At 57.3% G+C, this 17,695-nt stretch overlaps 3 protein-coding genes across 4 annotated transcripts; 1 reads left to right on the top strand and 2 right to left on the bottom strand.

Annotated features, from left to right (window-relative positions):
- Positions 1 to 44: 44 nt before the first annotated feature.
- UBE4A (ubiquitination factor E4A) lies at positions 45 to 9,881 on the bottom strand. Of its 2 annotated transcripts, XM_050323032.1 has the most exons (20): positions 9,848 to 9,881; positions 9,532 to 9,696; positions 9,234 to 9,410; positions 8,970 to 9,082; positions 8,267 to 8,419; positions 7,980 to 8,139; positions 7,634 to 7,836; positions 7,240 to 7,431; positions 6,572 to 6,905; positions 6,180 to 6,306; positions 5,030 to 5,337; positions 4,347 to 4,479; positions 3,152 to 3,339; positions 2,956 to 3,056; positions 2,724 to 2,837; positions 1,858 to 2,032; positions 1,568 to 1,748; positions 1,222 to 1,369; positions 848 to 1,005; positions 45 to 707 (listed from the first exon to the last, which is right to left on the bottom strand). In XM_050323032.1, exons 2-20 carry the CDS (start codon positions 9,653 to 9,655, stop codon positions 569 to 571), a joined length of 3,228 nt encoding a protein of 1,075 aa, XP_050178989.1. In that variant the 5' UTR covers positions 9,656 to 9,696; positions 9,848 to 9,881; the 3' UTR covers positions 45 to 568. The 2 variants fall into 2 exon arrangements, with proteins under 2 accessions (XP_050178989.1, XP_050178988.1); XM_050323031.1 differs by lacking the exon at positions 9,848 to 9,881 and having other exon boundaries at positions 9,532 to 9,824.
- Positions 9,882 to 10,752: 871 nt separating this feature from the next.
- On the bottom strand, positions 10,753 to 13,665 carry LOC126643987 (G protein-activated inward rectifier potassium channel 4-like). The gene is made up of 4 exons (XM_050322780.1): positions 13,495 to 13,665; positions 12,629 to 12,850; positions 11,321 to 12,518; positions 10,753 to 11,096 (listed from the first exon to the last, which is right to left on the bottom strand). Exons 2-4 carry the CDS (start codon positions 12,803 to 12,805, stop codon positions 10,753 to 10,755), a joined length of 1,719 nt encoding a protein of 572 aa, XP_050178737.1. The 5' UTR covers positions 12,806 to 12,850; positions 13,495 to 13,665.
- A 1,352-nt stretch (positions 13,666 to 15,017) lies between these two features.
- Positions 15,018 to 15,797, top strand: CLDN25 (claudin 25). The gene is given in 2 exon segments (XM_050322988.1): positions 15,018 to 15,623; positions 15,625 to 15,797. Coding segments are annotated over 2 exon segments (675 nt in total). The 3' UTR covers positions 15,694 to 15,797.
- The last annotated feature ends 1,898 nt before the right edge of the window (positions 15,798 to 17,695 follow it).

Raw genomic sequence — 17,695 nt, 5'->3', positions numbered from 1 at the left:
TCCCTGTCTACAGCTCCCGGCGCTGCCAGACCTCCACCACCAGCTTTAAGATCATCTCTAGGTTTTATTTCCAACGCCTGCCGTTACCAATGATCACTTGGGAAGTATACCCTCCTACACCCCTGGCCTTTACAAGGTAAACCGTCCCCCTCCAGTCTGTCCCCACATCCTATCCTGGGGGCAGCTGGAGGCATCACTTTCAGGTAGTGAACGGATGGTTACAGTTTAAACACACAGAGGGAGGCGTTCGGTGTCACTGGAAAAGAACGTGGCCAACACCAAGAACAGGTAATAGAGGGCGGGGGCACCAGGCCATGAAGAAGAGGCTGTGGTCTTGCCCCGAGGCAGAGGCTCAAAGCTGCAGTGCAGTGGAAAGTCTTAGTATTAAACAGTGAGTCTGGAAAGGAAAAGAGAGAACATGGGCTGGAAGGGAAGGTCCAAGGAGAGACTCCATAGGTGGTGGCAATGCACTAAACGTGGTCGTCATCAGGGTGGCAGCTCCAGCCATTTCCCCTGCATGGCATTGATCTTGCCTGTGACGGGAGGGCTTGGGACAAGATCAAGGGTTTCAGTTCAGCGTGTCCTCCAGCTCCTCCTTCTGCTTTTTCCTCTCTGCAAGCCACCGCTGGATCTTCTCTTTTAGCTCTGTGTTTGGTCTGATCTGGTCCATAGTGAGGGGGCTCCGATTGAAAGGATCCGTCTGATCGCTGAAAGACAAAGCATTGAGGAGATTATTTGGATACTCCTGGCACTAGAGATAAAAAAAAAGGGAGACAGGCCAGGAAAAGTCATTGGATAAGTGAAATAGACTCCCACAAGTATCAAGCAGGAGGGCTGTGTCACGCACCTGAGGAGGTGTCGGGCTATAGTCGAGCGGTCCACAGTGACGCGGGAGGAGGGCAGGATGACGGGGTCTGACATAAGTGTGCTCATTATGGGATCCAGGAATTCATCGCAGGCATCTGCATAAGTCTCCTCTTCCTGCTGCTGCCTGTCTGCAAGAGACTGGAGAGCACAGGGACTTTGAGGGACTTGGCCTCCCTGTTCTTTAAATACCAGGGAGCACTCACAAGTCTGTACGGGCAGCGTGCCCTCCCAGCTGCCCCATCTGAACAAAGCCCCACTCCCAGAAATCCACCTCCACAGCAATACGCAGAGGGAAAAGGACACAGGGAACCAGCTCCATCTTTTTTTGTACATTAAATTCCCTCCAGTGCTCACCTTGATCCTCTCAGCAAGGTTACTGAAAGACACTATCATGTTGCCAGGCTTGTTGATTTTCTTCAGAACCCGCACAGTCTGGGCAAAGAGTGTCGGTGAGTAGGAGCGGCCATCCTTGGGGACTGTAGCACAGAAGTTTTCTTCATCCCTGCACCACAGGTTACAAGACAGCAAAGGTTTAAGAATCCATATTTACAGGGCTGAGAACCAGTCCCCACAGCAGCCACTTTCCCACAGCAAAAAACTCAAAGCTAGAGGAAAGCTAAAGCATAACTAAGCATTTCTCCCACAATACCCCCAGGATGGTCCCAGCCACCCCACAGGCTTGCACCCCATCATCACCTACCCAAGGTTTAGGTAGATCGTGCAGATGTCAGACACGAGCTGCTGTGGCTTGAAGTCAAACTCACTGAAATCCTTCACTTTCAAAGCTCCCATTTTAGGCCCAACCAGGTGTTGCAGAAAGTAATTGAGCATGGAGATGATGCGCTCGGCGAGGAAAGGATGCACGAACAGGGACTTGATTTCTGGAAAGGAAAACAACAGTTCCTTCACAGCAGTTCCATCCTGCTCCGACCACGGTGAAACCAAGTTCCTGCCCACTCTTTCCAGGTCCTGGCAGGCCACTCTTCCTACCTGAGGTCAGGAAAGCCAGAGTGCCAATGGTTTCATTGGACATGATGTTGTGGAAGCGTGCCAGCTGCCCAAACATCTGCAGGCTGGACTCCTTCTCCCGGCGAGCCTCTGGGGACAGGCTGTCCCACTCACCCCGGTCCTTCTCAATCTGCTGCACTTTGATCTTGCTGAGGTACTGCAAAACAGAACACTCAGGGGGCTTGGTTGGATGGCAAAGCCAAGGAGGTCCATAAACACTCAAAACAGACAGGCAACACCCACATAACCAGTCTTAACTGCTGGCCTCAGGGCAATCAGTTCTTGGGCAGGTAAAAGCTCCCCAAAAAAGCCCTTTCTATTAGCAACAGCAGCTCTAAAAGGAGTGAGAGACAGCCATTGCACACCAGGGACATCAGGTCACCTGGCACTTGCCTTGTAACCCCAAAGGACAACTGCCTGGAGACAAGAGGCTTTTATTAGGATAAAACACCTGTGGAAAGGCCAAGCGGAATTGAGAATCAAAACTCACAGTGATTGTTTAAAGCCTGAGTTTGTCCAGATTAGCAACAGTCAGATTTTCCAGCATGCTTTCTGATGGATCTGAAAAAGCCCTTTTGCTCCTCTTGGTTCTGAGCTGCCTCTTGAGCCCAAAGGAGGGAAGGGTGACATGCAGCCAGGGCCCCAGGCCCCCTTTCCTCCTGCCTTCCCCCTTTCTCCCAGGGCAATGGCCACACCAGCCTGGAATTGCTTCCTGCAATTGTCTACCACACAGATTCACCAGGCAGGGCCAGGCAAGCTGATCCTGTTCTGGAGGTCAATACCATACCTGGCCGTCTCCAGGGAGTGAGAACTTGTTTATGTGATGCTGGTGATGCTGGAAGTCCTACCTGTATGGCTTCATCCAACAGGAAAATGGCATCATTCATGAGCAGGTTAAGGAAGCGCAAGAAGAGAGGGGGGTTCATTGCCTCCAGGTTCTCTGAGGCATAATCAGCCAAAGCCTGCAAGGAGTGAGCAAACAGTGAATTCTGTGTGTTCCGGTGGCAGGACACGGACTCACGTGGTCCATACAGTGCTGCACACGCACACAGACACACACACATGCACCTCTTGCCTCACCTTTATGCTCTCCCGGTAGGAGTCGGTGCCCCACATGTACCTTAGGATGGGGTACATGGGACGGCGGTAGTTAAACTTCTGTTCGAACTGGTGTGGGTCACCTGGGCACAAGCCAAAGAGCATTACAAGTGGACATTCCCCCACAAGTGTCCCAGGCGTCCCACAGGGAACACAACTCTTCCCCTTCTGTGCTTACCTGTGAACTCAATGTCCACAAAGACCTTGATGAGTGCCTCAGCCAGGTGGGCGGCGTGCTGGTAGGAGCAGAACACCCGCTTGCGATGGAACACGCTCGAGACCAGCGGGTTCTGGGCCTGATCCAGGTGAGGCATCACAGCTTCCAACACCTCTGCCAGCTTGGCTCGTAGGTGAGGATTTTTCATCCTGCAAGACGAAAAAGAAAGTGAATCCATGATGGCATGAGGGCTAGTGTGTGGAACTGAGCTGTTCAGTAATCATTCCAGGAGCTGCACCTGTCTGCGCTTGAGTGCCTGCTTGCTGCAGACCATCTGTAAAGCCAGCCCTGGGTCAGCAGCTCACTCGCATGCACTCAACAGCACAGTGAAATCTCAGGCAGAGGCCATGGAGCTTAGGAACAGCCAAGCTGCTGCTCCCACCCTTCCACAGCAGCTTTCCCCGCTCACAGCCCACGGCCGCTCGTCAGCTGGAGCTCCTGAGCAAATCCCCCTGACCATCCCAGCTGCTTTCCCACTACCCAGGGTCCTGCCCCCTATTTATCCTGCCAGTTCAAGTGCTTTGCCTGCTGTCCAGCACCAAACACTGAGGCCACGGTGTAACTCTGTTGCACCTGTGCGGCAGAAGCCAAACTACCTGCCCCAGGTGACACCGTAGGGCACTGCCAGGAAGAACTACAGCCTCCATCTCCCAGGGACATCAGGAACAGTGAGAGCTGCCTACCAAGGGAAATCTCCAGCTGCTCCTGCTGCTGCCAGGAGCTGTGTTTACACACGTGAGCATAAACAAATGAACAGCAGAAATGCAGAGTATAGAGTGATACCTTGTCAGGAAGATCGACAGAACTACTCAGTTCTGTTCAGTGGATATCATAGAGACACTCCCAACAGATCAATCCCAGGAGCTTCCTTTAACAAGTACAAAATGGCTGTAGCTGTCTAGGCTCCTGCATCATACAACCAAACACATATTTAAACCCCAAATCCCATGTGCACCTTGCATGAAAGCACATGGCCTCCAGGTAGGGCTTTGTCCCCTTTGTGCCTCCTGCGGGCAGAATTCAGCATTTCCAAAGAGTTCAACCTGCTTGTGGCTGCACAAACCAAGCCTAAAAACAGCTCTGCAATTTCCACTTCCTTGTTCCCCGTGGGTGTTCTGCAATGAACACCCAGGGCTGCAGCTAGGGCTGTACCTACCTCTCCACATCACCCATGAAAACAGTAACGAAGTGAAGGATGTGCTCCAGGGAATCAGCCGAAGTCTCCAAGATGTCATCAGCGAAACGCCGCAGGAAAATGAAAAAGTCACCCAAATTATCAGCAAAGAATTCTGCAAACAGAGATTGTAGGTGAGCTCCTCCCCAGGCAGTTCTGTCCTTTTCCACCCTCCTATCTACTTTCCCCTCACCACCTTAATGCTGATTAAATTTCAGTAACTAATGAGCTGTATCAGAACCTGCCACAAAGGAAGCCCAGCCTGACAACATCCGTAACACCTGCGATTCACTTCAGCTCTCCCAGAAGTCAAGTTCCTTACGGGGTCAAGCTGGCAGCTGTCTGCTGATCACATACTGTCACACAGCAACCCCCAAGGGAACAATCCCAAAACACACCCTGAAAGGACGATTTTGAACGGAGAGAACAGTAAATCAATGTGGTATGTTGTGAAACTTTGCCACTCGGCCATGAGTAGGACCTTTAAAAGGTCAGCAGCCTCACTACCCTCAGGATGGCCCTGAAACAGCCCCCAGTTTTATACGAGTGAGCCTCTTCAAAGGTTGTAGCGCCATGTCCTGCCCTGGTCAGAGAAGTGCTTCCTAAGGCAGCTCTGGCAGTGCTCATGGACAGCAGGGGTGGCACAAATCCCCAGCAGGACACACCTGGCACGTAGGCCAGCGTGCTGTGTTCCACCTCGGGCAGTGGGAAGCTCAGCTCCAGCGGCTCCGTCCCCTGGTTCCCCATGGCCAGCTGCACCAGCAGCACTGCCATGGACACCTGCAAGTTCAGGCAGTTCTGCAGCATCTGTGGCTCTGTCATGGCTGTCTTGGTGGAGAGATAGATGGTCATGAGGCGCTCAAACTGCTCCCTGAGGCTGTCAGCAGCAGGGCTGGAGCTCTGCTGAGCTTCTCGCCATGCCACTTGAAGGCGGTGAAGACTTTGGTTTATCTTTACCATCTGGTCGTGCAACCTGCACAGGAAAAAAACGCAAGGAGGAGCTGAGAAGACACAGACAGACATCCTGCCTCAGCAATGCATAAGCTGTTGAGAGACTGCTCCATGCCAGCAAATCCAGGTAATTTTCCGCAGGTGCTTTGGTGGGGGCTCTGGCAGTGCCTTGGAGAAAGGCTTGTCAGAGCCTGGGAGAATAAGAGATTCTGTGAGGGACTGTGGCACCTACGGAGTGGCCTGGGGACCTGGCAGAGCTCTGTGCAGCACTGAGCTCCCTCAGGTCACCAGTCAGGGATCCAGCACACCCGAGCCCACATGTTCAGTTTCCCAGCAACGAGCCACTTGCATAATAACTTTTTTGTCAATTTCTATATTTAGAGAATAAACCAGAAGGGGACTCTGCTTGGATCAGCCGTGACCTCACAGTATCCAGGCAACGATTTGCAGAGGGAAGCTGAGAAAAATAGCGAGTTCTGGTGTCCAGAAAATCCTTTCCTGGAAGCAGACATCCACCTCTCATTCCTGTTTTGTGCACAGTTCAGTTACTGGGACAGTTTGGGTCACCCCCAGTGTGCAGGTGCCTTTCCATCAGGCTACTCTCCAGGAGAAAAGGGAGGTGCCAGAGGCCCCTGCCCCGAGGAGAGAGAGAATGGAGCAACCCACAGACACTCAGCACTTGGCTGTTGGTGCCTATAAATAATGGGGAGCTTGTAAGATTGTGAGCAAAGTGTTTTTCTGCAGTCAATTAGGCTGAGGTTCAAACAGCAGCTCAACTGGCCACTCTGTATTAAACGTATTTACTAAAATTTCCATGGCCAAATGCAGGTGGAAAACAGCCCTGGGGCAACTGAGAGCAGGTACCTGTGAAACCCCAAGTGCAGGGTGTACTGCGTGAGCACCAGGTTTTCTGTCACCAGGTTGTAACTGTTTGCAAACTCCGGCTCTTGCTCACTCAGAGCAGGGATCAAACATGTTTCTTTTTCCAAACCTGGAAGGAAAAGCAGCTCTGTGTCAGGCCCTACCCAGCAGTGCTGATAAGGAGAGAGCTTGAGATGGCCTCTGCTGAGAACACAAAAGGGCTCCTAGTGATGCTGGCAGTGTTTTATTTGTATTCAGCTCTCTCCTATCCTCTCTAATCACATCTGTAACTCTCCCTTTACTAGCATCCATTAAGAGAGCACTACTGGGAGAGGTGAGGATCTGAGGAGTGCCCCCTTCCCATTCCCTTGCTCCCCAAGGTTTGGCTGTAATACCTTTCATGTGTACATTCTTACTCCTCCTCTCCTCTTCATTCAGCTCCTTCAGGGCACAGTAGGTAGGGTTGAAGGTTAGCAGCCTCGGAGATTTGGGTTTGCAGAAGGGCTGGCACAGCTTCAGGAGGGCAGCCCCCAGGTTGAGGAAGAAGGCATCTGAGGCATACATCTGGAAGAAGATCTCTGGCATCTGGTTAGCCCAAATTTTGGTGCGGCCCGCGTTCGCATGGAGGCAGTTTCCCAGCCAGGAGAGAATCCTGTGCTTTGTCTCTGGAGACAACTGCAACAGGTTCTTCAGCATCTGGTAGATCTTCTCATGGAATTGGGCCATGAACTGTTACAGGGAACAGAATACAGTTGAGGGAGTCTAGCACCTTGAGTTAGGCACTGGCGTCTGTTCCACAAATGCCACCCAAACCTCTTCCCAAAGCTCAGGCCAAGGACTTTGATAAAACAAAGACACGAGTTACAAACACCTGAGGCAGCTGGCAAAGCTATTTCCATGTTCCAGCTGGAGACTCCAAAGCATTTTTGGGACTAGCCTACTAACAAGTCAGGTTATTACAGAGCCAGCAGTAGAACTCAAGCCCTGATACCATGTCTTGAACCCTCAGGCAAACAGAGGCCACTAAACACGGTGGGAAGCAGTACTGCCCTGCTTCATTCACCTGATGGATGTTGGATTCCTGCACTTTGATCTCCTGTGGGCTGGATCGGGATGGATTCAGAAAGTAGCCATGATTCTCCACCACGCCAGGGGTCTTCAACAAGCAGGAGATGCTTAAAATGGCACCAAGCAAAGTCTTCTGGTACATCTGCCCGTTGCTGGGATCCTTGGGCTGGATGTAGCCTGCAAAAACCTGGGAAACACGTCAGGACATGCTGACAGTTGTACAAAATCCCAGTAAAAAAACCCTACAAACTGATAGGTTTGGGACAGGCTATGAGAAAGGAGTAGAGGGGTAGGATTACACACACCAGGTGTTGTACTGCTGGTTTGGCCTCTGTAGGTCCTGTAAATGAGCTCCCAGTAGGGGCTCCTGCCCAGGCCGAGGCACCCACCTTGGCTATGTCCTTCTGCTTCGTGAAGTAGAGGAGCACATCGAGGTATGTGTACAGCAGGATCTGGCAGAGGTCCAGGTCCCTGATTCTTCCCAACAGGATGTCAAACACAGGAACCATGACCTCCCCGAAAGTCCGCACCTCCTCGTCCATTGTTAAGGCCTCTATGACCTCCTCGAGAAACTCTGCCATGTCTTCAAACTCTGGCAGGGTGTGACACAAGGCTGTTACTCACAACACTACAACAGCCAGACTGACCCAAACACAGCCCTCCCTTCTGGCAACTCCACATGCCCCAGGGCAGCCTCGCAGCACGGAGCCAGCAGCACGGCTCGGCCACACTTACGTGCCCCCCTCAGTGTCTCCAGCATCAGGTCCACCAGCTGCTCGTACACATTCTGGTTGACATAGATCTCCGGGGTGAGGAGCACCGTGCGGGTGTTGGACACGGTCAGGTTGCGGCAGCGCACAGCGAAGGGCAGCAGGTTCTCTGGGACCTTGGTGATCTGTGCAGGGAGGACAAGGCAGTGCTGGGGCCCGGGTTGTCACTCCCTCAGCTGGGTCACCCCGGAGCGCAGGGCTGGGTGACGGAGCTGCCCTCCCCCTCGGCAGGGTCCCTCCTGCCCTGCCCACCTCCTCCCGTGCCCTGCGGAAGCAAGCGTAGAGGTAGCGCAGGATGTGCCGCTCCCCGGCGTCGCGGTCAGCAGAGAGGTTCTGAGTGCTGGCACAGGTCATGTGGATCAGGTGGCTCCCAGGCTCCGGCAGCAGCAGGCGGGTGAACAGGGCCTGGAAAGCGGAGCAGAGACAGGCACAGTGACACAGCCCCACTAATTCTCCTGGAGGAGGGAGCCCCACCCCGCACAGGCTGACTGATTCCTGCTGGGAAGGGTTCTCTCTAGCCCTTGCTAAGCAGCAGAGTGCTGGGCTGAAAACCCTGTGCAAATCCTCCAGTCTCTTATGCAGCAACAGCAGCCCCACCAGGAGCCATTTCTACTGAAAACCTCACCAGGAACAGCTGACACAGCCACACACAAAACCAAGCGTGTGTGTGGACACTGATCACCAAGTTTTGTTTGGTTTTTGTTCCCCTTCCCACCCCCAGTTGATCTGCAGGGCAGCAAACCCCTGCAGCCTCTGGGAGGAAGGTCTGGATTCCCCAAACTCTTCACCTTTCTCAGCTTCATACCCCAGAAACCCCACAGGCATTTCCATCAAAGCTGCGAGCGGTAGCTCCACATCAGGCTTTGGGAAGGGATTTGGGACGTGTCCCATGTGCACTGTGAGAAAACACACTCAATTCCTGTGGCCAAAGCCTGCAGGAAGCCCAGGGCCCCACCTGCTCCACGTTGTCCATGTCCAGCCAGTCCTGGTCATCCAGGTCCGCGGCCATTTCCTCCAGGTAGACGCAGCGCGCTGGGATCCCGTTCCCGCTCTTCATGCTGGGGTCACCTAGAAAGGGCAGAGGGACCCGTTCCACCCACAGGGATGGGGACCCTGCAGGCAGGACCTGCCCCTGGCACAGCCCCAGCTGTGCCCCCTCCCCAACGTGCCCTCCCATGTCAGGGCTGAGCCAGCCCACCCACGGGGTTCCCAGGCTCACTGTTGTCCAGGGTGATGAGGAAGATCCTCTGGATCATGTGGTTGATGTTGAGCTGCTCACAGAGCTCCCGCTGCGACCGGAACGAGCGGCTGATCTCAGCCACCGAGTAGTCGCAGTCGTCCAGGCTCTCAGAGACGCTGTTGTCGGAGTCATCCTGGCTGATGGACGTCTCCTCGCCTGCACGGCAGAGCCCTCAGCGCCCCGGGGGACAGGCCTGCCCCGGGGGCAGCCTCGCCCCCTCCCCAAGGGACAGCCCTGCCCGGGGAAGCCGCTGCCCGGGGACAGCCTCGCCCCCCACCTGTCAGCTGCCGCAGCTGCTGCTGCTTCTGGATGGCGGCGAAGTGCTTGGCGGCCGCGACGGAGCCGAAGAGGGCGGCGAAGGGATTGCTGGAGATGCTGTTGTTGTTCTCCTGGTCGGTCATCTCCTCTCAGGGTCGCGCCATGCGGGGGGGCCAGGGCAGGGCTGCAGAGAGAGCCGCCGTCAGGGCTCGGGCGCGCTCCCCCGGTCACGGCGGGCCCGTCCCGCTCGCTGCGGGGGCTCCGAGCCCGGCCTGGCCCCGCTCCGCTGCGGCCCCGCCGGTCCCGTCCCGGTCCCGGTCCCGTCCCGGTCCCACCTCGGCCGCCGCCGAACAGCGCTGCGCGTCACCGCGTCGCACAGCAAATGACGTCACTACAGCGCGCCGGAAGTGGCTCATAGAGATGTATTCATGGTTCCTTGTTGGGGCGGCAGCGCCCCCTGGCGGCGCGTAGGACCAACGACACCTGCGGGGAGGGAATGGGAAGGGGAATGGGAAAGGGGATGGACAGGAATGGGAATGAGGATGGGAACGGGACAGGGAATAGGACAGGGAACGCGGATGGACAGGGAATGGGGATGGGAGTGGGACAGGGAATAGGACAGGGACACAGGAACAGGACAGGGAATGGGACAGGGAAACAGACAGGGATGTGGACATGGACACGAGTCTATCCCTGCTCAGTGGGACCCAAGTGTGTCCCGTGCTGTGAACCCAAGTTTGTGTCTATTGTTCGTCCACTGAGCTGCATTTGAATATTAATGACATGTGAACAGCGTGATTAATATGCAGATTCTGGTGTTCTATGTAATCAGTGCACATATTGGCCCTTACTGACCTTGCTCTTACAAACACCCGTTTGCAGCTGCATAAACACGGCAGAACTTGCCCCCTTTTTTTTTCCTTTGGTGGAGGTTGTGTCTGTGGGGGATTTGGGCTGAGGCCGCAGGGGAGGGTGTGTGAGGCCCCTGATGTATTTGTTTATATATGTTTATATCGCAGCCCCTCCCCTTCCATCAGCCCCCCCGCCCCCCAGACAAACGCTGCCGACGGCTTGGGCGCTTTGTCACGAACAGCCTTTACTCGCCCGCCGCTCGCGTCCCGCCTTCCTCGGTACAAAAGAACATCTTAACAAAAGCGCCGCGGGGCAAGGGCGGGGGGCTCGGCCCCGCGGGGAGGGTGGGCTATGGCACTGTCGGCGTGGGCCCCCCCCGGGCGGGGGCTCAGGCAGGGAAGCCCTGCTCCGGAGGCTCGTCCCGGGTGCCCTCGGCCACGCTGCCGGGGCCGCTCATCCTCCCCAGCGCGTCCTCGCCGGGCCCCGGCAGCGAGCAGGGGTGCACGAGGTGGTCCCAGTAGAGGCTGAGCGTGGAGTGCTCCTGCTGCTCCAGCTCCTTCAGCTCGTGCAGCTCCTTGGCGCTGGCCACCGGCGTCTGCACCTCGAAGGTCATCTCGAAGCGGCTGTAGTCCACGTGGAAGGCGCCTTTCTCCAGGGACATGCAGGGCTCGAAGCGGTATCCCCAGAGGATCTCATCCTCCGTGTAGGAGGTGCGGGCTTGGCACGTCATTCCTGTGGGGAGACAGCGGCTGAGCTGGGCCAGGGCACTGCCACGAGGCCCCTGCTGCCCCACGAGAGGCTTCCAGCCCTGTATCACCCACTGCCCGGCAGAGCCAGCTTCGGCCCCGGGCATCTCTTGGGCGGGATGCCAGTCCTGAGCCCAGTTTTGCCTGGCATCTCCAGGACTCCAGGAGAGCCGCCTGTCCCCACCCTGATCCCCGCCCCGGAACACTTGCCTGTGGCTTCCACGATGCCCTCGAGGATGATGATGATTTCGAACTGCTCCCGGCGCAGCGACTCAGCCGACATGTCCCAGAAGGGGCTGTGGCGGTTGATGACATGGCAGATGATCTGGGGCTCCACCAGGAACAGACGGTCCTCCCCCGTGTCGTAGCCCAGGTTCAGCTCTGACTGCTCCAGGGGAATAAACTCCCCCTCGGCCGTCTGCCGGGACTTGATCAACTTTGCCCGGATCTTGGCATCCACCATGTGGCTTTCCCGCAAGTCCCCCACGCGGAACATCAGGCAGAGCTTCTCGTCACGGCGGGAGATGACACAGTTCTTGCTGAAGATGAGGGTCTGGGCGCGCTTCTTGGGCCGGGAGATCTTGACAAACATGCAGCCCACCATCATGGCATCGATCATGGAGCCCACGATGGACTGAGCCATCAGCAGGATGACACCCTCGGTGCAGTTGGCCGTCACCATCCGGGTGCCGTAGCCGATGGTCCGCTGGCTTTCCACTGAGAGGAGCAAGGCAGAGATGAAGCTGTCCACGTTCTCGATGCACGCCTGCCACTCGGGATCGCCCTGGTGCCCAACGTCGCCCCGCACCCAGGCGTCGAAGAAGTAGATGAAGCCAAAGACCAGCCAGGTGACAATGTAGCACATCATGAAGACAAACAGGAACCAGCGGTACTTGAGGTCCACGATGGTGGTGAAGATGTCCGAGAGGAACCTCTTCTTGTCCTGGATGTTGCCCAGGTTCACCTGGCACTTGCCCACCTTTGTCACGTAGCGCTGCCGCTGCCGCTTGCTGCTCTGGACCATGGGGTTGTCCTCCTCCAGCAGCTTGCAGCGCCGGTTCTGCAGCCCCTCCGGGGTGGGGATGGTGGAGCTGCGGGCGGAGGTCTTGCCACGTGAAGAGTTGGGGATGTTGGCCATGCTCAGGGCATGCAGTGGATAAAAGCGGGCACCTGGGTCCTGCGGGGCGGGCGGTGGGCACCAGGACGGGCGGCCACGGAGGTGCTGGGTGGCCAGGCTCCCGCGGCTCAGCGGCAGGGACGGCTCACTGGGGGCGAAGCCGCTGCGGCGGGGTGTGGACGGGTAGTTTGGCATCGGGGTGCTTCTCTTGGCAGTGGCAGTGGCAACGGTGGTGGCAGCTTGCTGCCGGCCGTCCTCCACTGGCACCCCGGGGGCAGCTGGGACGTCGTGCTGTGGAGGGGGAAGGAGCCCATCGGTGAGAAATTGCCTCTGACAACAACCGCAAGCACCCGGCGGCACCCTGAGCCGAGGATGCCCCAGAGCCCCAGCGCGAGCCATACCTTCTGGGGGAAGGTGCCGTACCGGCTGGTGTCGGTGGGCGGCCGGGGCAGGTAAGCCAGCATGTGCTTGGCAGTGGGGGTCTGCGCTGCGGGGATGGAGTTGCTGCGGCCGCGGGGCTCCTCCGGGGCCCCCCAGCCGCCGGCGCCGCCGCTGTTGCGGGCGTAGGGGAGCACCATGGCGGCGCCGGGGCTGGGGCTCAGCCCTGGGCTGGGCGTGGGGTCCTGCCGTGGGGGACACAAAGTGGGGGGTTATTTTGGACACAGAGGGCAGTGCAGAGCTCCAAGCCCTCTCCGCATCCCCAGGGTCTGGGGGGAAAGCCCTTGCCCAGAAGTGCATGTGCCAGCCCCGGAGCTGTGCCAGGGCGGCTGTGGGCTGGCTCCAGATGGCTAAGCCCATTAGGGGCCATGATTGCATTGCAAGGCCGGAGAAGGAGCCATCCTCCTCCGGTGGGAAGCTGCCCTAGCAGCCGACAAGCTCCGTGTGAGCGCCGTGGCTCTGCTCCACACTTGTTCTGGGCCATGGCTGTGGCTCCCGGTTCTCTAAGGAGCTCTGAGCAGAAATGGATGGCCTCAGGACAGCCTGTGATAGAGATACAGATCCCATAGCTGGGCTCCTTGGGACAGGCTGAGTCCAGCTGGTCCCTGTGGGGAGATGTGATGAGAGGTCACATTCCTGGAAAATCAACCTGGAGTGCAGTGACCCACGGGGACAGGGGTGGGGATGGGGTGGGAGTGTGGGTGCTCTACCCCCTCCAAGCATTCCCTGCTTCTGCAGAGCGGCAGGACCAGCAGTGCAGTGATGGGGGACGTCAGCCTCCAGACCAACCTCCCAGCTCCCCAGACCCCTGGGCGCAGGGGGCACCCACCTCATGTCCAGGCAGAGTGGCTGCCAGCCCCAGAGACGTCGTTCTCGGCTTGTGGCTCCTGCTGCGTCCTGGCCACTGCCGGGCATCTTCCCACCGGTCATGGACAGGAATCCTCTGCCAGGCTGTGCCACTGTGGCCGGTGGGAGGGAAGAACGGAAGGACAGGGAGCTCGGCGGCGGCCACCAATCCTGCTCTAGCGGCAGAAGGTCACCCGTTAATCTGTCTCAATGACAGGCACAATTACCTTGAGACGATTTAATTGGAAGGAGCAGGCGCCCCAGTGCCTGAGGGAAGGAGCAGGAGGGGTTTCCCAGCCGATTTCCCTGTTCTTGCCCTTAGGATGATGCTCGCTGTCTGTTCTTTAGGGATGGGATGGTCAGCAAGTGCTGGAAAACATCCTCCCTCTCCTGCCTGCTCTGTGCCTCCACACTAAACGTGGTCTGTGCTCCCTCACCCTCTCCTTTTGGGAGCCCTCTGTTAAGGTCCCCCCTGACACTCACTGGGGTGGACCCCCAGAGCCAGCAGGACTCAGTAATTTCCAGTCTGGCTCCCAATACCAGATAAGAAAGACGCGGATGAAGGAGAGATTAGTCGCTAATCTCCCAGGGAAGATGAATCTGCAAGCTGGACCCTGCGGAGGGGACGCACGTGGGGGTGGATGGGAGCTGAGCGCCAGCACAAAGTTGGGATTTTCCTGATGCTGTGGCCCATCCTTTTCATAGAACCCCAGAATGGTAAGGATTGAAAGGGCCTTAAAGATCATCCAGCTCCAACCCCGCCACGGGCAAGGACACCTTCCACTGGACCAGGCTCCTGTAGGTGGGTTTTCCCCATCCTGTTTGCAGCAGGGAATCCCCTCCCAGACAACAGTTTCCTCACACACAACAAGCACCACAAGCCGTGTCCTGGGTGAGGTGCTGGGCACGGAGCAGGGTGATCAGTGCCCATCTGCAACCCGCTTCCCTCCCTCGGACATACTCATCTTCGACGCAGCTCTTAAAGGCTCCTTTGCATGTTTATTTGGTGACCGAATGAGAGTCGGGGCCTCCAACCGAGGCACCGACTCCAGAGAAGAGCCCGATGCCTCCTGTCCGCTGCCTGCATCCTGCCCCGGGTCCCCTCCCTGTCCCACCGCGGCCGGAGCTGCTGGTGCTGCTGAGAGGCGCCTTCCCTGGCAAGGCTCTCGCTTCGGGGTGGCCGAGGCTCGGGGGATTTGCATGCCTTGGCTTAACCCTGCCGGGCACGGCGAGGCAGCGGCGGGACCCTGCCCAGAGTCACGGCGGGGATGCACCCGGCTTTTCCTGCTGAGCCGGGCGTGCTTTTCTTTTAGCGTGGAAAAACCAACAACGGCTGAAAAACGACCGTGGCCACACCCCGGCGTTGGAGGAACAGGCTTGAATTCGCCCCCCCGGGCGGCAGACGCGGCCGGCGGCCGGGCGGACGCTGCTCCACAAACGTTAATGCCCGCGGCCGCCGCTCAGGGCGGCTAATCTGGGCCCAGAGGTTAGCTGGGCGGCAATATCATGGCCGGGGGCTGGTGGGCGAAGGCGCAGGCGGGGGGGATGCTGCTGGCTCTCCTCGGGTGGGTCAGCTCTTGCGTCACCACCTTTGTGCCGCTCTGGAAGAACCTCAACCTGGACCTGAACGAGCTGGAGGTCTGGAACATGGGGCTCTGGCAGGTCTGCATCACCCAGGAGGAGGGGGTGGTCGAGTGCCAAGCCCACGGCTCCTTCCTGGCGCTGCCCCCTGAGCTGCGCATCTCTCGCCTCCTGATGTGCGTCTCCAACGGGCTGGGGCTGCTGGGTTGCCTCCTCGCCACCCTGGGGCTGGACAGCTGGAGAGCCTGCGAGGACAAACCCGGGCAAAAGCAGCGTCTCCTGCTCGCCGGGGGAGCGGTGCTTGGCACCGCGGGGATTACCACCCTGGTGCCGGTCTCCTGGGTCGCCTACAACACCGTCCTCGACTTCTGGGATGAGACCGTCCCCGACATCGTGCCCCGGTGGGAGTTTGGGGAGGCCACCTTCCTGGGGTGGTTTGCCGGAGCCTTCCTCGCAGCTAGTGGGCTGCTCCTCGCCTGCAGCGCCCGCTCCACGAGCACCGCGACACCACCGGCCCCTGCCTGCCGCCAGCTCTCCAGCCCCGCGGGGTCCGGGCGGGGGCCACCACCCACACCCCAAAATCGCAGACCTGGTCATCTAGGGCCTCGCAGTGCCCTGCGTGCCTCATGGCTCTTCCCCCGGCAGGGAGGGGTCCTGCAGGGAGGGCTCCTGCACGTTCCACAGGATGATTTGCTAATTGCTACGGCAGCCCTGCCAGTTTCTCTCCTTTCTCTGTGTGCCTGCTTCACTTTTTCTCTGTTAAGGAGCAGCAGGTTTCCCCACAGCACTCGCTAAGCGAGTGTGGGAAGGCAACAAGCAACTTCGTACTGCTGGTGACACCGATGGGTGACATCGTGGTGGCAGCTCAGCACAGCAGCTCCTTCCCTGTGTGTCTGTGTCGCTCCGATGTATTTGCAATAAATTATCGCGGCCGTCAGCAGCGTGTGTCTGTGCTCTGAACGTGCAGCTGCATCTTGCACGAGGGGGATGCAAGGGTTGTGAGGGGCAGCGCTGTCGCTGCAGCAGTGCTTTCAGTCCAGGAAAGACTGGGGAAAAAGAGAGACAAAAGTGGAAAACAAGGGGGAGAGGGAAAATTAGAGACAAGGCAGCACCAAGTTTTACTCCTGCTGCAAAGGCAGGATGGCAGCGGCCGCGTGCCCTGCAGTAGCCTCATCTTCTCATGGCTAAGATGATAAAGCCGATAATTGACACAGACCTTTGTGTCAAAAGTTCCTCGACTGCATCATTTACCTGCACAGAGAAGGTAAGACTGGGGTTCTGTGGGTCTCCTTAACTGTTCCTTCCACATTTTCCTGATCCAGCTGTAAAAATAAAGGCTGCTTGCACACCTCTGCGACCAAGAGCACGGACCATCAGGCTGGATTAGTACCCAGTGTCCTGACAGGGGCCAGCATGCTGCTACAGCACTGGTTGAAAACCGAGTTCACCGCTGGTTTAATCCCTGCAGGCTCAAAGCCGCGGGCGCGTGACCCATCTCAAGGAAGGCCCAGCCGACAGTGGCATTCCTGGGGGAAGCAAAGTCCGCTCGCCTCTAAGTCCGTTTTGAAACCTGCACTTTGCTCTGCTGAAGAGGAGAGGAAGGAACAGGTGGGCAGGGATTGGGAACAGGAACGATTCCTGGCAGTTCTGATGCTTCAGCATTCAGGGCTGGGGGTAGAGCTGGTGGTGCCAACAGCGAAGGGGGAGAGATGAGTGCTCTGTCTTTCCGAACAAGAATCAAAGGGAGGTAGAACTGAGGGGTTGGCATTCCTGGCCATCGCCTTCCAAGGAGCTGCAACCCCTGCCAGTTGCCCTGAGAGGGCTGACCAGTTCAGGGAGCAGAGATGCTGTTTTGGCTGTAACTCCCTTGGGAAAGGGGAGGACAAGACAGAGAGCAAAGGATTCCAGCCTGGAAACACTCCTGTCCAGCCCAACCCAAATATCAGGAATGGACCTGGCACCACTCTGTACTCCTGACACTCTTTGTTGTTTTTTTCAAGCAGGCTTTGGGGCATTTCAGCTCCTGGCAGCAACACAAAGAATGGGGCAAAGACACTGTGTCATGACAATCAGAACAAAAGGACTCTCCTACTTCAGGAGTCTCTCCCCAAACCACATCCTTTACTGCCTGCAAGTGCACAAAAGCTGCCTGGCAATGCCAAGCGCTGTCTGGAAGAGAGAGTGCAGCTCTCAATAGGTCACAGCCTGGGGTCTGTGCTCAAGAGCTCCATGTTTTCATCCATCACAGGCTGAGCACCCTGAGCAGTGAGTTGGGGGCCTCATCCCACTGCTCGGTCATGACAACAGGGGAAAAGCTGAAAAAGCAGCACCCTGGTGCTACAGCACCCCAGTCCCTGAGGAGATACAGGTCACTGCTAGGACACCATCACCACCATTACTGTGGACAACAACAGTTCTACTTCATCATAAAGTCACTGGGAGAGTGCAAGATTCTCCCACAGGAGCGATTTATTCCTAACAGAGAAATGCACACCAACAAAATGGTGGGACCATCCCCAGGCAGCTCCGCTAATGACAACACATTCTGTACAGGAGGAACCTTAAGGCAGAACCCCAGAGTGAAATAAAGACACAGAGGGAGC

This window comes from Myiozetetes cayanensis, unplaced genomic scaffold, assembly GCF_022539395.1.
Source record: "Myiozetetes cayanensis isolate MyiCay16 unplaced genomic scaffold, myiCay2020 scf29, whole genome shotgun sequence".
NCBI classification, from domain to species: domain Eukaryota; kingdom Metazoa; phylum Chordata; class Aves; order Passeriformes; family Tyrannidae; genus Myiozetetes; species Myiozetetes cayanensis.
This window is presented reverse-complemented; position numbering and strand designations above follow the sequence as displayed.